Below are 20,002 nucleotides of genomic sequence, written 5' to 3'. Positions count from 1 at the left end.
TTCGCAAGATGTAAAAACCGCTAGACAAAGAAAATCACAGAACGGATTCTTTTCGTCTTGCGAGGCACCACTGTATTGCAAACCAATACACTTTATTCCAAAAACAAGTTAGTATAATAACCAACACGAATAACTAGTTTCCATCCAGTCTATCCTATTCTAACCACCCATTCCATCCTATATCTATCCTTCCATCCTACCCATCCAATCTATATTTGTGTATGTACTGGAAGTAATGTAGTTAATGTGCATGATAACCAGCCACTGTGTATACTTCTCCATCAATATGCATACTTCCCAACAGGCCTTGGGAAATGTGCATACCTCCTGCATTTTGTACACTCTATGGGCAATATGTACATTCTCCATCTGTATACTTAATGTTCAGAATAATGCAATTTGTGGTCTCCTGCCTAATCTTACATGGCCCACAAAACATCTTCCCACTGATCAGCCAAGCAGAGGAGGAAAAGGTGGTTCCAGATAAAGATTATTTTCCCCTGCTGAGCAGCACAGGGGTAGCAAAGGGAGAGGAGTATTTATTCATTCCCTCCTCCTTCCATAATCCTGATGGACATTATCCTCCATGTTGCTCAATGGCAGCATCAGTCATTATTAGAGTTGTGGAAAGGGAAAGGAAAACAAGCTGAGGAATCAGGGAAAATCAGGCTGGGAGAGAAACAGTGTGATGGTCCCACCCACTGCCATTTTTTACCATCCACTGTGGACAGATTACCTCCAAGGCAATTTGGTTCTGGAAGTAATAAGGGTTGCCCACTGCCGTAGTCTTTTCAAGACTCTAGGACTAGATGATATAGAAATGAATCCATGTAATAAAATTTGAAATTTGTGCACAAATGTTTAAGGCACCTACCCATTGTTCCTGTTGTGGTGTGGGCAGTGGGAATATGACTATTGCTGCATCCCACTGCTTTACCCAAAGGCAGCCTCACTAAGCCACTTCAAAAGCCTCATGTGTGCACAAATGATGTGTGCACAATGATGTTTTACTCAGAGTAGATCCATTGAAATTAATGGACCTAACTTAGTCTTGTTCTTTAATTTTGATGTGTCTAGCTCGAGTAAAATTTAGTTGAATACCACCATATATTATCCAACCAAGTGGCAGCTATAAGGAATGAGAGCTAATTTGAAATGCCTCTTAAAATCCCCATCTCCCTGGCAGATTAGGACACTGCAAGTACAATACAATCAAGTGATGGAAGTGATAACAGCTTTATACGAAATCCTTATACAAGTAATATGCTTTAAACCTTAAACTGAGGATATGACAACTTAAGATTCAAAAGGTTAGGCAACATGGAAAGGGAAAAACTGCAATATCTAAAAGCAAATCAAAAGAAAAGAAAAAATAGCAAAAAACCTGGGATGGGGGAAGGGTCTAACTAGAGCAGTGTTTCCCAACCTTTTTTGGGCAAAGGCACACTTGTTTGATGAAAAAATTCTCGAGGCACACCACCATTACAGACCCGTGACGTCAGCGCGCAGCGTCACGCCGGGAGGGACACACGAAAGTGTAAGTTTCAATTTTTTTCCCTCCCCCTTGCCGGGGAACCTCCAAGCTTTGGGGGTGGGGGGGGGAGGAGGCAGCAAAGCGAGGGACTGAGGGACTCCTCCAACGACAAGGGTTGGGGAAGAAGAGAAAGGGCTATTCCGCTCCAGTCACGGGAGGGGAATATGTACTGGCCCAACTGGTGTGCGGTCTTCGGAAAGCGGGGTGCGGGAAGGAAGCCTAGGCTCGGGGTCCACCGACCTCGGCGGAGAAAGGCAACAACCGGAGCCGATGACGAGCCGGCGCATGCGTGCAGCGGCTGGCCTCAAGCTCGGGAAGCTGCGCGCGGCGATGTTGACGCGGGGCGCACGAGAGCTTGGGGCGGGAGAGAGAGAGAAAGAGTTGGCAGCACCAGGCGCTGTTACTTATTGCGCTGCGGACGCTGCCAGCAACTGCGGTGGTTGTGCGTCGGCCGCCGCCGCAGAATGTCCTCGTCAGTCAGCTGAGCTGCCTGGCAGCGTAGGGAGCCGAGGGGCGGGGCTTCCTTTCTGAAGGAGCTGAGGGTGGGGGTCCTCCGGCGCCTTCGGCGAAACGGCGCCGGCCCAGAGCGCTTCTAGGAGGCTGCCTTTGTGCGCGACGTAAAGCCCTCTTTCCCTCCCTCCAGCCCCGTGTCACCTGTGGAAAAGGGGGCTGGATCCAGTGACGCAACTCGGAAAACTGTTAGGGAAGCCAGAGCAGGAAAGTGAGTGGGAGGCAGCGGCGCCGCTTTAACCCATGTTTCCTTTTTGAAAGAGAAACTTAAGTCAGTGTTTCCCAACCTTTTTTGGACTCGCCCGCCTCCCTCCAGGCAACATCTCGCGGCACACCAGGCAACATCTCGCGGCACACTAGTGTGCCGCGGAACACCGGTTGGGAAACACTGAACTAGAGGAAATCTACACTTAAGTAGGTTAGTGGGGAAAGACTTTGTAAGTACTTTTAATTATCAGCACTAAAGTGCCTACGTAAACAGAAACAACATAGCACTGACCTGTAACATGCATCTGGACACAACAACTTCAGGTACCTCAGGAAATTTTTGGCGCAGGTCATGTAAAACCTGAAAATTTATTTGTTGGCTTCCTTGGGCCATTCGTATGTTGCCTGGTCAGGACTTTTGTTCAATAGGCAGTTCCAAGCCTTAGTGCAAATGAACAATCATCTCTTCTGCCTCAGCATCCTGTGGAAGACAAGATTTAAAAAGTCAGCTACAATAAATTCATCACATGCTTTCAAATACATTTTTTAAAAATACAAGATTAGTGACATTTTCTTTTAAAACATATTGCTTAATACTCCCTTCATCACAGCCTCTAAAGATATCTCTCTTCACTCTACAAAGTGTATAAGCCCATTTTCAGGGGGTGTGCTTTAGGACAAATTTTAATAGGAACTGTTTACAGGCTTAAAGCCTACCAAGAATTGCATATTCACAACAACAGTATAAAGCAGGGGTAGTCATCTGTATCCATCCCCTAAAGAGGCTTTTTGTCCCCCTTCAAAAAAGAAGCTAAAAACTCTGTAATTTATTTTTTTAATGACTTTTTAATGTTGTTGTTTTTTTCGTTTAAATGCCCACTGTTATGGGTCCCATGCTGTACTGCAATGATGCAAGGTTTTCTGTGCCTGCCAAATTTGCCATTAATTCTTGAAATAAATTAAAAAGCTGACTGATCCTATAGATACCCCACTATAGTACCAAGAGGTTTTGTGTCCCCCATAAATAAATAAATAGTCCTTTTGGGGAAAAAAATGGCCATACCTTCACACTTCAGCTAAATCTACCTTGATAAAGGGCCCCTGGAGGGTTGACCATGGGTCAACATGGTTCTTCTATAAGCCAGTATAGCCTATACATTTAGTTATGATTTCCGTGATTGAGATAGTTTTAAAGATAGCTGTCATGATTATTGCAATTGCAGTAGCCATATAATAGGCCCAACATAGATTCATATCCTTGGATGTCCTACTGAGCATTCCAGCAGCATTGCAGTATCTGAGAAGAAATTGTTTAAGTGCTTCCAAGAGTCCATTGAATAAGCCCAATGTGCATCTAAGTTCAATTTGAAACAAGTCAACACTTCTGCCAATTAATACATTGTGGGACGGCTCTGCTATGAACCAAAAACTCACCACAATGAAGTTTCAGGGTAAAATTAAGAAAGCATATCTGCATATTGTTTTACACATTTCTCTGTGTGGGGCAGACATACAACCAAAGCACTAAAACTCTGTGTACCACACATTCTGTACCATATATTATCCTCTAATTGACAACAAAATTACTTCCAGCTGTCATATCACTGTTCCAAGCTAGCTACCCCATCCTATGCATATGGTTTCTACTGACAATGAATTTTATAGTATTCTTTCTTTACCTAGGAGCAATTTTATTATCCCAAGTAGTTTCTGAATATCTTTTCCTTTTTTATAATTTTTTTTATTAATTTTAACATATAAATTATAAAATGTACCACAAAACCTATCACTTATACAATCTTTTTAGACTTCCATCAGCACCTCTGATGATCCACCATTTTAACCACTTCTTATGCATATCTTAACATTATATTGCCTTTACATCTCTTAACAAATCATCCTCAGCCTTGTCCATTTTTACAATACTTCTAATAATACTCCTCACAAAACTTCTTGCAACCGTACAAACGTTGTCTGTTCTTCACAGTTACTTTTCAAATAGTCCGTAAATTTACTCCGCATATCTTTTCCAATGATCTTAGCAAAGGCCAATTGAATGGCTTACTGGGGAATGGATAGCCTTGAGCAGCACAAATTCAGGACACATCTCCACATTTAGGAAGACAGAACTTACACCTTCCACTTTAGCAACAACTGAAACACAATTACATTTTTATAGATATGACAATGCATGTTAGACCTGTGACCTACAATATACAACATAAAATAAATATCAACTAAGTGACTAGGCAAGGACTGAGAAAGCACTGTTTTCCTCATCAGCAGTTCTGACTTCTTACCTCTAAGAATATAAGCACGCATTCCCCCTTTAATATATAATAATGCCTTAGGCAAAACTATCCTATTCTACGCCCACCAACCCACCCACACCCTGCAAAGGAATTAGAAAAAAACTATGTAGACTATTTTGCAATCTTAAAAGACAAAAGCATTAATATTATAGCCATTTCATGATATAATCCAGAATTACCCTATTTCCTTGAAGAAGGTTAGGAACTATCTGATATTCAAATGCCATGCAACATGGAATTACACTTTGCAACTTTTATGCTTTAATTCTTAAATTGTAAAAGAAGTGTAGCTGGACAAAAATGAAACTCAACTAAACTGAAACAAAAATATTAAAATAAACTGAAATCTAAGCAAAAAAAGTCTTTTAGAAATAAGAAATGTTTGAGAACTTATATAACTTCGTTAAATGGGTCAAACCAAGAAAAGGCAGCAGTCACATTCTGTGACTGGACAAATCATAGAGATGAAGACTGAGCAGGGATTAATAGCCAGCAAGTATTTGTAGTCACACTGACTCCTGAAGCCAAAGAGAAGAGAAAGAAACCACCCCTTCCTTAATTTTGCAGGTGCTGAGAATTCAGGAAGAGAGGCGTTTTCTCAGTCTTCATGATAGGCTTTTCTAGAAAGTACAGGTAGTGCCACACTGCTTATGCAAAAGCCAGTGAAAACAAAGAAGCTACCGTTTATGTCCCCAAGTCCTTGAACTTGGGAGGCGTCTGTGTTGTAGTAGCCAGACCCCTTCTCCAATCAGAGACGGGATGCCAATGGAAACCCACTGAGTAAATTTCTAGAACTGTAAAACTGAGTGAAACTCGTCTTGCCAATGGGGAAATAAGTACTTCCACAAATTTCCATAGCACTTAATTGCATCTACTTTCAGTGCCACTGAGCAATTAATTTTCTCATTATGAGTACCTGGAGTGCATCTCAAGCTTCTAATCTATCCTGGAGGACAGGTCTCTGAAGATAGTATTACACATTTCCATTTGTCCACATGAGAGTTGACTTCTGAGGTCCTGCAGGGGAGATCATCACAACCTATTCTCCCTGCCCCCAGCAGCTTTTAAATCTCACTTCAAGTAACCTGTGAAACTCTTGTATTTGAAATCAGTGAAAGGCTGGACATGGGCCAACAAACTGAAGCTTAATCCAAACAAGATGAAGGTAGTGGGGACAGCAGACCCTATGACAACCTGTTCTAGAGGGGGAGGAGCAGGTACATCATCTGGGAGCATTGAAGTGATGGCAAAACTCCAAAACTAGCCTGTCCCTATCAACATGTGTGTGCACTAATGACTTTTATCTGAAGTGGGGGAAATGTTAATTCCACTCACCATCCAATCAAGGGATATAATTTCTTATTGGCAAAGGAACAGTAACAGGAAGGATACACCTGAGGGCAATGTAAGCTTGGCATCAGTACTTTCAGAACCAGAAGGCTTAAATTGTTTCTCTCTGTGTTTTTAACAGTCCTTATTTTTATCTGTAAGCTACCTTTAGGTAGGGTACAACAACAACAACATGGTTTCTAAAGAGCTAATGGGTATGTGCCATTAGGTACCTTAAATGTAGGTTACGGTCACTACACGGAATGTTTATTCGTCAGGGGTTGGACTACATGATCTTCAGGGTACCTTCCAAGGCTACAATTCTACGATATGAACTACATTGCTTGACTGTATCTTGCTCTTGCAACAATTCACTTGTCCCAGTATGCAAGAAGGAGAAACACACACAGTGGGAATGGAACTGGTTTAACTACGGACTAAGGCAGAGGTTTTTTAATTGTGGTCGCCAACTTGGCACCTAGAAATCTTCACATAGTCACAATTGGGCCTGTGCCAGTAGCAAAACGCGCTAGGCTAATTTATAACAATGGCTTGCTGATGAGTAAGCTAATGTGTGTGCCCCTTATTCCCTGCTTTGTTTTTTAGTTTTCTGAATAATCTTTCGGTTAGGAAACAGTATTGAAGGGGATGGGGAAGAAGGAAAAAACTGCATGTTAAGAAGAGAGGAACTAATGTCTTATTTCTGCATTTGCTGGTATGAATCCTTATATTAACTTTCTTAACCTGCCACTTTTGGAGAAAGAAGTTTGAAAATACAGCCAACTAATTAAATGACAAATTAGAAATAAAACTGTATGAACAATTTGTATTTGTTCACTTGGTATATATTATACAGCTTTTTACAGTGCTCAACCACTTCTAGGCCTCAAACTGCAAACACTGCTGCTTGAAGCAGCATCCAGAAGTTGGTGGAAAATATGAGAATGAATTGTGTGTTTGTTTTTTGTTCTTATTCTACATGTCCTTTCAGAATTTAGTCAAACAATACTGTGACCTACCCAAGCTTCCTGCAAATTAGATTTTCACCATTTCAGAATATTCAGTATGCAAGTTTAGGCCAGTAAGATATTCCCACAACGCCTACTTCTGTTTCTTTTCACATGTCCTACTTGGGGCTATACGACTCACATCATAATCTTCAGTGTTTTACTATTCATTCAGGATTATTAAGATTGTGATAGTTTGCCCAACTCCCCTCCTATACAAAGGTACAAGCGTCTTAAAAGATGCAGTGTTCAATTTTATTTTCAACATCGCCTATGCAATTTTTCATAAATGAGAACCAGAATTAAAAAGTACAGTATGATCACATCTTGCATTGGGCTTATGTTCCAGGGATGGTGCATATAAACAAAAATGTATGTACCCAATGAATGTACCTTGGAACTGCCCCCACATGACCATCCTCACCTTCGGCTCTGGAATGCTCCTAACACAGGGGTCTCCAAGCTTTCCTTGCCTCGGGCCAGTGTCTCCAGCAACGACTACGTGGCGGGCTGAAGGGCGAGGGAGCGCGCGCCCGTACGCGCGCACACACACGCTATTTCCGGTACACATCCAGATTGGAGGAGGCCCGTGTGCATGCGCAAGCTATTTCCGGTGCTCCTCCGACCTGGAAATGGGTCCCCACGCTGCACCGCACCGCACTGGTAAGAGCGGGCGGCAGTCGCCACGGGCTGGATAAACGAGTCCCTCGGGCCTTATCTGACCCCTGGGCCAAAGGTTGGTGACTACTGCTCTAACAAGATTTCATGGGGCTGTCTGAGTTCCTGCAAGATCTTACAACAGCATCCCTGAGCCTGGTAAGCAAGGAAAACCTCGTCCTCTGCCTTGCATGCAATGACAGCTTTCAACTGTGCATTGTTGAAATTGCGCAGGTTAACTGCATGCAATATGTGATCGTACTGTATAGTACTATATTATACTAAATAAAAGAAGAAAGATAAATCCTACACCGATTGTAGCCAAGGATCTGATTTTTATTTTGCTAGCCTTGGTAACAAGCCAAACTTTGGTTATCAGGAACCATTGAATGTCATCACACTGAGCTTCAGAGGTGGTGAGTGCTTCTAAGGCGTGACACAAGGTTAGGAACAATTCCTTTCCCCATCTCTAATTTCAGGAGGAGGACTGGAGCACATGTTTGTTGTACTGTACTGTACTTCCAAGGTCTATTGGTGTGATTCCAAAACACAGCCCAACAGAGACTAAGTCCAGCCTTTCACCTAAATCTGGAATGAATGGGGAACTTGTAGCCGGGCTGTTCTTAGAGGGTACTCCAAGCAACCTCAAATACAGTGGTACCTCGGTTTAAGAACAGTCCGGTTAAGAACAATTCGGTTTACAAACTCTGCAAAACCGGAAATAGTGTCCCAGTTTGAGAATTTTACCTCGGTCTAAGAACGGAATCCGAACGGTGGAAGGGCACCAGCGGTGGGAGACCTCATTAGGAAAAGCGTGCCTTGCTTTAAGAACAGTTTTGGTTTAAGAACGGACTTCCAGAATGTTCGTAAACCGAGGTATCACTGTACAGCATAACTCAGACAAATTGCACCACTCCTTCTGAACCAGGAGGTGGCAGAGTAGTGAGAAGAGTCATACACACTTAAGAGGCAGGAAGGACCAGCTCCATGGTCAATGTCAGCAGCATGGACACCTAATCATATCCCTACTGTCCAACAATCCAACACTTTTTAACACATCTCTTTTTCAGGAGCAGTATCTTTTTTCTATACTATAGAAAAAGCAGTGTTCCAAATTTCATTATTGTTTCACATTGTATGTTGCTTTCAGCTGCAGTGTGCTTTTTCTTGAGCTACTCTATTTGCACATGTATTCGCAAATACATTTTAAAAAGCCTGGACACTTCAATATTTGTGAAGTTACTTAGATATTGCTTACTCTGAAATGCTGCAGGTGAAAAACAAGAAACTTACAGCAGAAACTGCTTATGCTTCTCTCACACAGCAAGTCACAGAAACAGCCTACAGCCCTGCCAAGTGGGCTGCAGTTTCTTCCAACCTGGATGCATGCTGGAGGACTACCCATTGTCTGCATAGGCTGCAGAAAGAAACAATATCACAGTATTTACTCACAGATCTAAAACATTTGTCCATGTGGCCCTCAGATAGGAAGGCATACCACCTCTTCCTACACTGGAGATGCTAAAACCATGGGAATATCACTCAGACTTATGAGACCCCAAGCAAACATACTTGAGGGAACAACAAGAGAACAGTCCTATCTTCAAATACAGATCATCTGCACTGTTTCTTCCAACATGCAGAGCCAAAACAGTTGTGATGTTGAAATGTGTGAGGTGAAATGTTGCTCCTTTGGCAACAGTAGCCACAAGGGGATGCGAGAAGATTAGCTATGTGCAATCCTTTCCCCCACATTATAGTCCCTCCAAGTGTCCCCTTTAAAGGATATTAGTCTTGGTTGGGAAAGACGCTTCCATTGGTATGAAATAAACTTCCTTCCAGGGCTAATAGCAGTGTCAGGGTATTTAGTGGAATCACAAGGTGGAGGTGGTAAAAAGATTTAACACCTCTCCTCATTGTACCTTTGCTACTTACTCACTTCCCACAGTGTCTACTGTTAAAAGGTTGAAAAAAAAATTATCTGTGAATGCATTAGCCTTCTAGTACACTAGTCTCTTGTAACTCCCGATTCTTTTTAGAAGAGGTAGTATATATCAAAAAACCTTTGATGGAGGAAATGTGATAAGGCAGGGGTGTCACCCAAATCCACCAAGCTAGTACAGTGAGAAGAAATTCACAAGACAATTTTTCAAGATCATTTGGGAATTTGGGTGGGCTTTATATTCAAATGAAATGCTCCCTTATATTAGGCCAGGGGTCAGCAAGCTTTTTCAGCAGGGGGCCAGTCCACTGTCCCTCAGACCGTGGGGGGGGCGGACTATATATTGGGGGGGGAAATGAACAAATTCCTATGCCCCACAAATAACCCAGAGATGTATTTTAAATAAAAGCACACATTCTACTCATGTAAAAACGCCAGGCAGTCCCCACAAATAACCCAGAGATGCATTTTAAATAAAAGGACACTTTCTACTCATGTAAAAACACACTGATTCCTGGACGGTCTGTGGGCCAGATTTAGAAGGCGATTGGGCCGGATCCGGCCCCTGGGCCTTAGTTTGTCTACCCATGGATTAGGCAGTAACAGTCATGCTAAGTAGCAGCGAGTAGTAGGAAATATTTTGAATACTTATATTCTACAGAAGATTTTGTGAGAAACCATTTTATTGAAACATTTCAACAAGAAGAGCAAGTTAAGATCAACAAACATTATCAGATCACAGTGAAAACGAGTTTACGGGTCATTAATCCCGCCTAACAATTTGAAATGAAGAGGGGAAAATAAACTACATATCTGGTATAGTGTTTTTCTGTTAACAGTAGAATTTAATGTATTCACAAAACTAGTATTTACCAAACGTGGCTCAAAGATCAAGTTACACCTTCTTTGGCTTCTCAACAAGCAGAAATACAGAATGCACGTGTTCCAATATAAGAAGCCACAAGGGTTTAAATAGTTTGAAAGAAAAATCACATCCTCTCTTTACTCACAATTTTAAAAAATATCCTTTAAAACTCACTAGGTTGTTTGTTTGCTTTTTACCCAAAGGTCCTGAATTGCTTTGGGAAGATGCCTGGCTTTGGTTTTAGGCATGTCACCAATGGGAACATATCCTACATTTTGGGGCAACCACCAAGAATGTCTTTCCACTTCTTTGTCCTATGAACTTGGCAGAGATGGTATAGGTCAAAAGCATACATGCTGCTGATCTTGGAAATTAAAGCAGCAAATAAGGAAGAGAGAGTTATTGTAGGCACACAGTGCCCAAGCTACTTAATGCTTTGCACACCAAAATCAGCACCCTGAGTTGTAACTTTAAGTCTGAAAAGCCAATGGCTGGAGAACATTTTTGTCAACATGATTCTAAGAACCCACCTCTGACAGAGGAAGTAACACTGCATTCAGTATCAGCTGTGACATCCAAAAAGCACACTAGGGGAGATACTATCTAAGGGCATGAGAAAGGGTTGTCAGCTCTGAACCTGAAAGGAAGGATCAAAAGAAGCTTTCTTCTTGCATTGGTTTAAAAAACACACTTCTTACCACACTAAATTTTAAGTGTAGTTGTTCCATTCTATAGCAATTGTCATTTTAATGGTCAAAATTGCACTTTCTATATTAGCACCCCTTACGCATTTGGCCACTGCCTTTTCCCAAAAAGCAAAGAGGCCTTGATTGAAGAGGGTGTCTGGGACCACTGTTAAAGTGCTAGAGTTTGAAGTGTTGGTGCTTTGCACTGCAACCCTTCAATAGCCATGACCACTTCTAAAATTATACAACAAAAGGGAATTTTTGTCAGGTGCATTCTCTCCCTACCCCCTTTGTTTGACATTCATCCTGGAGGATTCAAAAGTTTTTATTTTGTGGCATTTTGGTTGGTCATAATAAAAGGATTTTTGACTTTTCAAAACAAAAGTAGTAGTTAATATAATCTGCCTCGGCCTGGTTTGTTGTTGGTTTCTCGTGCTGAGAAATGGCAAAAAACACCCAGGAGATGATATCATTAACTGCTTTTAAAAAGTGGCAGCACATCACCCTTGTTTATCCTTGCTCTTGCTATACCACTGTCTGGGAGAAAGTGCACTAATAGCCAGGATCAATTCACTGCTCCATAGGTTTATTCAGGTAATGAGGAGAGGTCTATTTGGCATTAGTGTTTTGGAATAATTTAATATAGTGAAACATCACAGCTCTTGTAATTAAATGATACAGTGGTACCTCGGGTTAAGTACTTAACTCGTTCCGGAGCTCTGTACTTAAGCTGAAACTGTTCTTAACCTGAAGCACCACTTTAGCTAATGGGGCCTCCCGCTGCCACCGGAGCACGATTTCTGTTCTCAACCTGAAGCAAAGTTCTTAACCTGAAGCACTATTTCTGGGTTAACGGAGTCTGTAACCTGAAGCGTATGTAACCTGAAGCGTATGTAACCCAAGGTACCACTGTAGTAGGTTGCAATTACTGACTATTGGAAACTGTAGTCTTGTGACAAGATCAGGAAATTTTTGTAATATCCAAATGAAAATATGTGTGCCTATTTTACCAGATTCATTAAAATGAAGTACTCTTTTAATCCACTCAGCAGGAAGTCTATCTAATAATAATAATAGTAATAATAGTAATAATAGTAATAATAGTAATAATAGCAATAATAGCAATAATAGTAGTAATAATAATAATAATAATAATAATAATAATAATAATAATATCTTTATTGTCATTGCCCCCTTCGGGGACAACGAAATTACTTAAAAATGTAGAAGGATATACCAAGAAGATTATAGCCAGGGAGAAACTATCAGAAACTTTTTTCTGTATAACATCCACTAATGTGTTCAGCCTGTAACTGTCCAACCATGTTCTTTGACATAGGTTGCTTCCAGACAACTTGTTTAGTAAGCATTCATCCTGATTTGTTTGCAGAGAAGTTAGATGATATTTGCTATTTAATGAGTACGTATCCTAATCTGTCTGAGGGACAAACTCCATTGCATCAAAGCAAGTCTTATCACACACTTTCCAATGAAGTTCCACATCTCTTTCCTTATTATAAAAAGTCCAGTCTTCTGTGGAAGTGGATGCAGGAGCTCCAAGTCAAGTTAACTGCACAACCTGAATCTGCCAGTATGTGACAAAATCCCATCCAAAAACAGCAACAGACTGGAATCACTATTATCTAATATGCAATTCTGCATTATCTTTTTAATTGTAAACCATATTGAGGAATTTTTTACAAGCTTGAGTGATATGAATATGAAAACGACATTTTGAAACAGAATTACACCCCATTGATTATTAAACACTCATAGCAGTAAATGCAGAAACAGTTGTAATTGGATAGAAAAATAAATTTCAATCAGTAACAGTAAAACAGAAGTTTTATTAGAAACAACCAAAATTCACAAAGCAGTTTGTGAGTTTTTGAATTCCACAGAACACTGCTTCCACTAGGAAGGGAAGGGGGAAATAAATATTTCTGTAGAGAGCCATAAAAGTAATCTACATTGGGCAAGTAATCCACACTGTTTCTGGCAACAACATTCCAAGCTACACAATGTTGAGGTAGACTTAAAAATTTCATTTCCTATCCTCTTTCCCTTTTAAAGTAAATCTCTTTCCAATAAGGAATGAAAATTGCTATTCTTTCCATAAAATAAGTCACCACCATGTTGAAAATGAACAGTTGGTTACATTAAATGAGGTGGTATAGTTAATTCCTGGTGTGGAAAGAAATTATTTCAAACATTTGAAATACTGTGGTTTTCTTTATCCGACAAAGCTTCGAGAGTCTACACTGGCTCATCTAGAAGAAAACTAGTAAATGAACAAGCTTAAGATCTGCACACAAAACACCTCTAACTTCAAATTGACAGGCACTAAAGATTTCAAGCAGGAAGCTCACTTGCATGTAAAATGTTAAATGCTAACTTTGCACTAACATGATTTCATCCAATCATTCCTTCTGTACAAATGTAACTTTCCACTTGAAAACACTATAACCATAGTTCCAGAGTACCATTTTACAAGCAGAAAGAACTATAATGGAGCTTCAATAATTTACTCTCTCTAAAACGTAGCTACCACAGATTTGTGCATTTTGATTTTCACTGGCAAAGTTTTGAATTAAGACTGCACTTGGCTGTTGCACCATATGTTTCTATATGTTCCTTGAGAGGAGACCAGGAAAGAGAATATACGCCCATTTCCCAGCAAGCAAAGCCATCATTCTCTACCTTGTAATGTGGGCAGTTTTCATGTTTCACCAATGTGAATATATATCGACCTTACGGGCCCTCCCTCCCATGGCGGCAATAGAGAACATCTGATGAGGTCCCTGCACCAAATTCTGTGTTATAGTGATGTTAGGCAAATACTCAGTGACACAACTAGGAAATGGGTTAATCTACCCATCTGCCCTGATGATATCAGGGTTTGCTGCCTCTCAGCTCATGTTGAAACTTGTGTACTTTGTCTCACTGAACTTAATAGATGACCCTGAGACTTGAGCCAGCCTCTACCTGCAAAATTCTGCACTGGATTCTGATTTTGAGTCATGCCTGATTGTGATGTGATGAAATAAATCAAGTATCGTTGTTTCTTCTGTATAACTATGTATCTACATATAAATCTAAAAGCCAGCTTCCAACATTAACCTACTCCCAAAACAATCATATACTGTATAAACCGAATTCTAATAATCTGACAAAGTGTACAATGAACACATCTGCAAACCGTCCACAAGATCTTTCTACATCTAAAGGTCTGTTAAACTGTTAACTACATCTTTCTTGCATGATTTGGTAAACGCTTCTGGCAATGGCATGAATTGTATCTGGCAAGAAGAAAAGACATATTCCAAATGGTAATTGCGAATCCAGAAGAAGTGCCAAGATGTGCAACTTACATAGGTCATCAGGAAACTGTGCATGCTACTGAACACCAGTCTGCCAAACAATTTCAACAGTCATCATTGTAGCAAAACATTGTTCATTTTTATTTTCAAAAACTTTATTTATAAAAGTAGAAAATGAGGTAGAAAACAAAACAAATGGAACAAAACCAAGTGCATGAAAAACAAAACATAGTTCTTGATGCAGATGTACTATTTTTACAATCATGATAAACACAGCTTAACTTTTTTATCACTCTGTGGCACCAATGTTCATGGCTGTTGAAGAAAACAAAACAATGTAAAAGCAGTAGGGGCTAAAAGGCACAGAAAACAGAGTCTGGACAAGAGGCTTGTGGGGACCCAGATAAGCTTTTATAAAGGTTTGTTTTAAGCATTCATGACACACACAGACACACACAAAGGAAAACATGGTTGCAAAACCAGATAAAAACATTTAGTTTTCTGAAACTCTCCAGTTAAGTCCAAATGGACTTCATCTAGCCCATGGTATGCACAGGTCTCCTGTCCTCAAGGACCCCGTAAGAGAGCCCAGTTTTCCCAATCCCCATTTGGTGGGTGCACTTTTGACAGTTGCCACCAAGCTGCTACAACTTGTGTGTATGGTCCAAATGCCTACTCATGGCACTCCAAGAGGAATCCAAGGCTAAAGAAGAAGCCCATTACATTAAAAAAAACATGCTTTGGGGTAACAATTTCAAAGGTCCCCCCCCCAAAGGAAGTGATTTAAAAACAGTAACTGTGGTGCTCTCAACCCCCTTCCCAGTTCCAGTCCTTGGACACACACAGAAGAAGAGATGGTGCTCAGACTTTCACGTTAGGCCTGGCTTTACAGACACTTGGAAGTAGAAGCAAGGTGCTTCCAAGGTGCTTTACAGCACATTGTGGCCCAAATCATTTGACACATTCTAAAAGATTCAAGGGGAGGTTATGGTTCTATCTGCACTTTGTCTCAGCTTTGGTGTGGTCAGAAGCAGTAAGGATATCTCTCACCATTTCTAACAACCCTCAAAATCCAACGTGATCTAAAAGAATAATCCCATTCTTCAGAAAAAGTGACAGGGCCATTCACTCACTTTGCACCAGGCTTCACAGTCACTTCAACACAGTAAGTATTATTCCATGTCTAGTCATAAATTACAGCACAAAACTGAGGTTATTTTGCTATCTGCTGAGGGAAACAACTCCTAAATTAGGTATTTACTTGGTTTCTGATTTAAATGCAAAATTAAAACATTACTGCTAAATATAAAATAGGATATATGTATTTCCAAGTGATGAACACTACTAATACCATGCACTACAACTCTTCTGCATTTCCCCTGGTTTATACATTAACATTAAACCACGGCTAATGATAAATGTGGTTAACATTAACCATGGTTAACAAGCCATAGTTAAATCTGAGGCATCTGGCAGATGATAATTAAACCTTTGTTTATTACATCATAGAATAGTTAGAACTACTTGCAAAAGCAGCAGAACTTTGTGGGTGGTTTGAATTTTCTACTGATCTTCATTTGCACCTCTATATTTTTGGGTGGTGATGGCTTCTTAACCATAGTCTAGATTCAAAGGTAACACTAAGATATGGTCAACATTAACAAAGATATATAAACCAACTACAAACCTTGGTTACTGAGCAACCTTTAACCATAGTTAAACTCCTGGGCTGGATTCACACATAACATTAAGCCATGGTTTAATTAATGTCATATGCAAACCAGGCGACTAAATGTGAGGAAAGTGTGCAAGGAAGCTCTCTGCTGACAATGATTATGCTTCGCAATCTGAACAAAATATTACCTTGCTCACAACTCCTAGTCTATCACAATGAAATGCTGGCTCCTTAAACTTTGAGAAAGAACAGTATCACAATCGATATGAAAGTCTTCTTGCACAAAATGGAAAATGACACAAGCCAGCAAAAGTGACCATCAGGCTTCTAGCTCTATTTTCCATCCACATTGAGACTTCATTGGACATTACATGAACAAACCTTGCAATTTGTATATTCCAGCCACCCTTCCTACCCTTCTGTTTTTCTCTCTCAGCAAGCCATTGTTTGCTATTAGAACCAAACTCGTCAAACTATGAGTTGTGCAAACCAAAGTTTGCCTAGATCACCTTTAATGGCAAACCATGGAACTGAGCTCCTAATGCTTCAAACTATGACTTGGAGACACAACAACATTATGTCTATATAAATGCTTAGCCTGTGGTGTGGTTTAAAAGGCTTAATAATGTAGACACGTAAACATGCACTACTCCCAAGCTTTTCAGCAGTACCTTCGGCTTGAATACAGAAACAGAATATCTTCTGAGATAATGATGATACACCAACAGAAATGCAGGGAAATAATCTTCTTTGCAAAATGCATCAGGACAAGGGAAACTACTTATCAGTTTTCTGCACCCTACCTGTACCCGCAACTGCTGCCAGTTGCTGAAGCTATCTGCCCCCATATGAAAAAGTAATTGGTGTGCAACTGAAAGTGTGTATATAACGTAACAGTATATACCGTATGTGTGTATATAACATAAGTGTGTATATAACATAACAGTAATGACAGGGAGTGGTATTCAACGATGTTTTACTCAGAGAAGACCTAATGGGCTACCAATTTCAAGTGGGTCTACTCTGAGTAAAATTTAGTTGAACACCACCCAAGTTAAGAAACTTTCAACAATTTAAAGGCTTGGTTTAATATAAGTTTTTCCAATCCTTTCATGAACCCCAAGCTTCAACTATCAAAGTAGAAGTAGTAGCGATTTTATTTGTTTAGCTATAAACCACAGCAAGGATAACAAACACTCAAAGATGAGCCACAAATATGACTCTTCAATTTCCTAGCAGCTAGCACAAATACAGACAGACACAAGTTAACGCAATTTAAACTTTCTCTAACAGCAAAAAGCACACAAACTCACTTGGTGTACAAAATTATTTCTGTGAGTAAACTCACAGTAAGTATTCTTCATCAGGATCTTATATAGAGGGCACTGAGTTAAATGGTGAACAACGTCCTCAATGCTGTTTTACACCTCGCACATAAATGCTGTTCCAAGGAGAATTTCTTATAGCTGCCATCCAAAAAGGCAGAGCGTAAAACACCAAGTCTTAATTCCATAAAAGCAATTTTATGGGGAGCCAGAGTAATTAACTCCAAATAGTAGATAGGTAGCCGTGTTGGTCTGCCATAGTCAAAATAAAAAAAATTCCTTCCAGTAGCACCTTAAAGACCAACTAAGTTAGTTCTTGGTATGAGCTTTCGTGTGCATGCACACTTCTTCAGATACCTGGTATCTGAAGAAGTGTGCATGCACACGAAAGCTCATACCAAGAACTAACTTAGTTGGTCTTTAAGGTGCTACTGGAAGGAATTTTTTTTATTTTAACTCCAAATAGATAGCTTTTGCATGGTCTACCTTGAAACATGGATACAGTCTAAAAAATCTCAAAGAATGGATAGTTAACACATCAGTCAAAGCTCTCTCATACGCAAGGAAATTCAACAGAGATTGATATATGTCACTGGATTGTAGGTGTAAAGCAGAATTTAAGGGGGTGAGCCATAAACTATAGAAACCAAGTGTGAAGATGGCATAGTTAGCATTCTCTTCTGAAAATTTAAGAAGTGAACTGGCTTTTTTGCCTGATCAGAAGGCCAACCCACTTCTGCATGGATATACGCAATAGGAATACCAGCAGGGAGGGCCAATACTTTCTTTAGAAAGCAATTTTGAACATTCTGCAACTCCTGGACTAATGGTCAGTTGAGACCCCAAAGTTCTAAATCATGTAACATGCAGAAAACAACCGCAGTCAAGAAAATTTTTGGGAATAATAATAATAATAAGCCACCCATCTGACTGGGTTCCCCTAGCCACTCTGGGTGGCTTCCAACAAATTAAAACACAATACAACATCAAATATTAAAAACTTCCCTAGCTCAGGGTAGGAGTGCTATTGAAATATATTTCTTAAATTTATAACTGCCTATTTTGCACATGGTTATACATGGTCATTTCTGATTAAACACCTGTGAAAAGTTACAGTCAACATTTTAAAATACATCATTTCCAGGGGAAAATCTGAAGTTACAAACAAAGGCCAAATGTCTGAAAAATGATGATATACTGAGTGTACGCTGGAAGTTTGGGGTGTATGGGGTGTTAGGGGAGGGGTAATACCCCTGGCGGGAGACAAGTCATATTCCTTCTGTGGTAGTTTGCCCACCTTTGGTCCCCACCCTGCACTCAGCTCTCAGCTCTGGCTCCTAAAAAGTGTCAGCATGTGACAGCAGCCACAGCCTGGAAATGGCCTTGAATAGCTGCCTGAACCAGGTGAGGGTAGCTAATGGGTCTCCTAAGGGTTGGAGGGCTTAAAGAGGAAGCTTGGGATATGGCTCAGAAGCTACACTGCAAAGGAGGAACTGGAGAAAAATCAACCACAAGTACGCTCAGAACTATAGGCTGAAGCATACATATTATATACACCACCATGTCAGAAAGAAAATTGACAGTCACCTTTGCGAAAAGCCCTAAGTAATTTTTAGAGGAGATAAGCTGTAAAGAATGTTCAACTATTATTCTATCTCAAACACAAGGTTAACATTCCAAATCTCACCAATTCCAATTTCCTAATGCTTTCCCAGCAAAAATACTAAATTGTGGGTTTTAAAAGGGCCAATTTAAAAATGCAGATGTGGGCTTTTCCACAGAAACTGGCAAAAATAAAACTATAGCTTCAAGACAAAAATTTCTATAGTAAAAAGGAGAACAACTACACACTCTTAAGAGTATCTGCGCTGGATCAAAGAAAAGGTCCACTTAGCCCCAACAGTTTGCCTACAGTGGCCAATCACATGCCTCTAGAAAGTCCACAAGAAGAATTTGAAAACAGTAACCATACCCCCCTGCTGCTCCCCCTGCAAGCGGTACGAAGATACACACTGCCTCTACAGCTCAAGTTCAATAGATTTATCAGTATTGACAGACTTATCCTAATCATTTGATCCATATCATGCATAATTTTATAACCTCTGTCATGTCTCATTCCCCTTTAACCAGCTTTTGAACTAAAATGCCCAAATGTTGTTGCTTTTCCTTACAATTATCCAAGGCTAACTCAGCCAGTCATCCCAATGTTACACTCTGATGAAAGATGCTAGTGTCTTTCCTCAGAGCGGAGTGGGGGCACTAAGACAGCTGAACCCCTCCACAATTTTCCCCCATACTCTAACAGATCTCAAAGATCGCCATTCTTTAGAATGCTGAAGGAGGAGCACTGCAGCGCACCATGTATACAAACCAACTGTAACAACCCCTGCTTTAAAGAAAAAGAATCCTGTCTTAGGCCATGATCACCCACAACCAAGTGAGAATTTTTACTTAGATATCCCACATCAAAGCCCAACCCTTTAGTTTCCATTATGTTTTTGACTTATAAAAAAACCACCCGTGGCCAGGCTAGAGCTGAAGAAGAAACTGGCAACGTCTGCCATAGAGCAAAAGAAGGCGTGGGCCTGAGATTTCTAGAATGCAAATGAAGAACAGGAAGTTAATAAAAAATA

General features: G+C 40.3%; 1 protein-coding gene across 4 annotated transcripts in view; it reads right to left on the bottom strand.

Moving 5' to 3' along the window:
- TAB2 (TGF-beta activated kinase 1 (MAP3K7) binding protein 2) overlaps positions 1–20,002 on the bottom strand; it is a 47,437-nt gene that overhangs the window by 16,771 nt on the left and 10,664 nt on the right. For 3 of the 4 annotated variants that reach the window (XM_083496270.1, XM_083496273.1, XM_083496272.1), the window contains exon 2: positions 2,544–2,732. In XM_083496270.1, the coding sequence (XP_083352396.1) occupies positions 2,544–2,645 (102 nt within the window). In that variant the 5' untranslated portion in view covers positions 2,646–2,732. Of the gene's footprint in view, positions 1–2,543; positions 2,733–8,849; positions 8,975–20,002 lie in introns of those variants that run through there. The other variant, XM_083496271.1, reaches the window with a different exon arrangement.

Source organism: Podarcis liolepis (genome assembly GCF_965112155.1).
Source record: "Podarcis liolepis genome assembly, chromosome: 3".
In the NCBI taxonomy this organism is placed as follows: domain Eukaryota; kingdom Metazoa; phylum Chordata; class Lepidosauria; order Squamata; family Lacertidae; genus Podarcis; species Podarcis liolepis.
The sequence above is the reverse complement of the archived record's forward strand: the minus strand, read 5'-3'. Positions and strand labels throughout refer to the sequence as shown.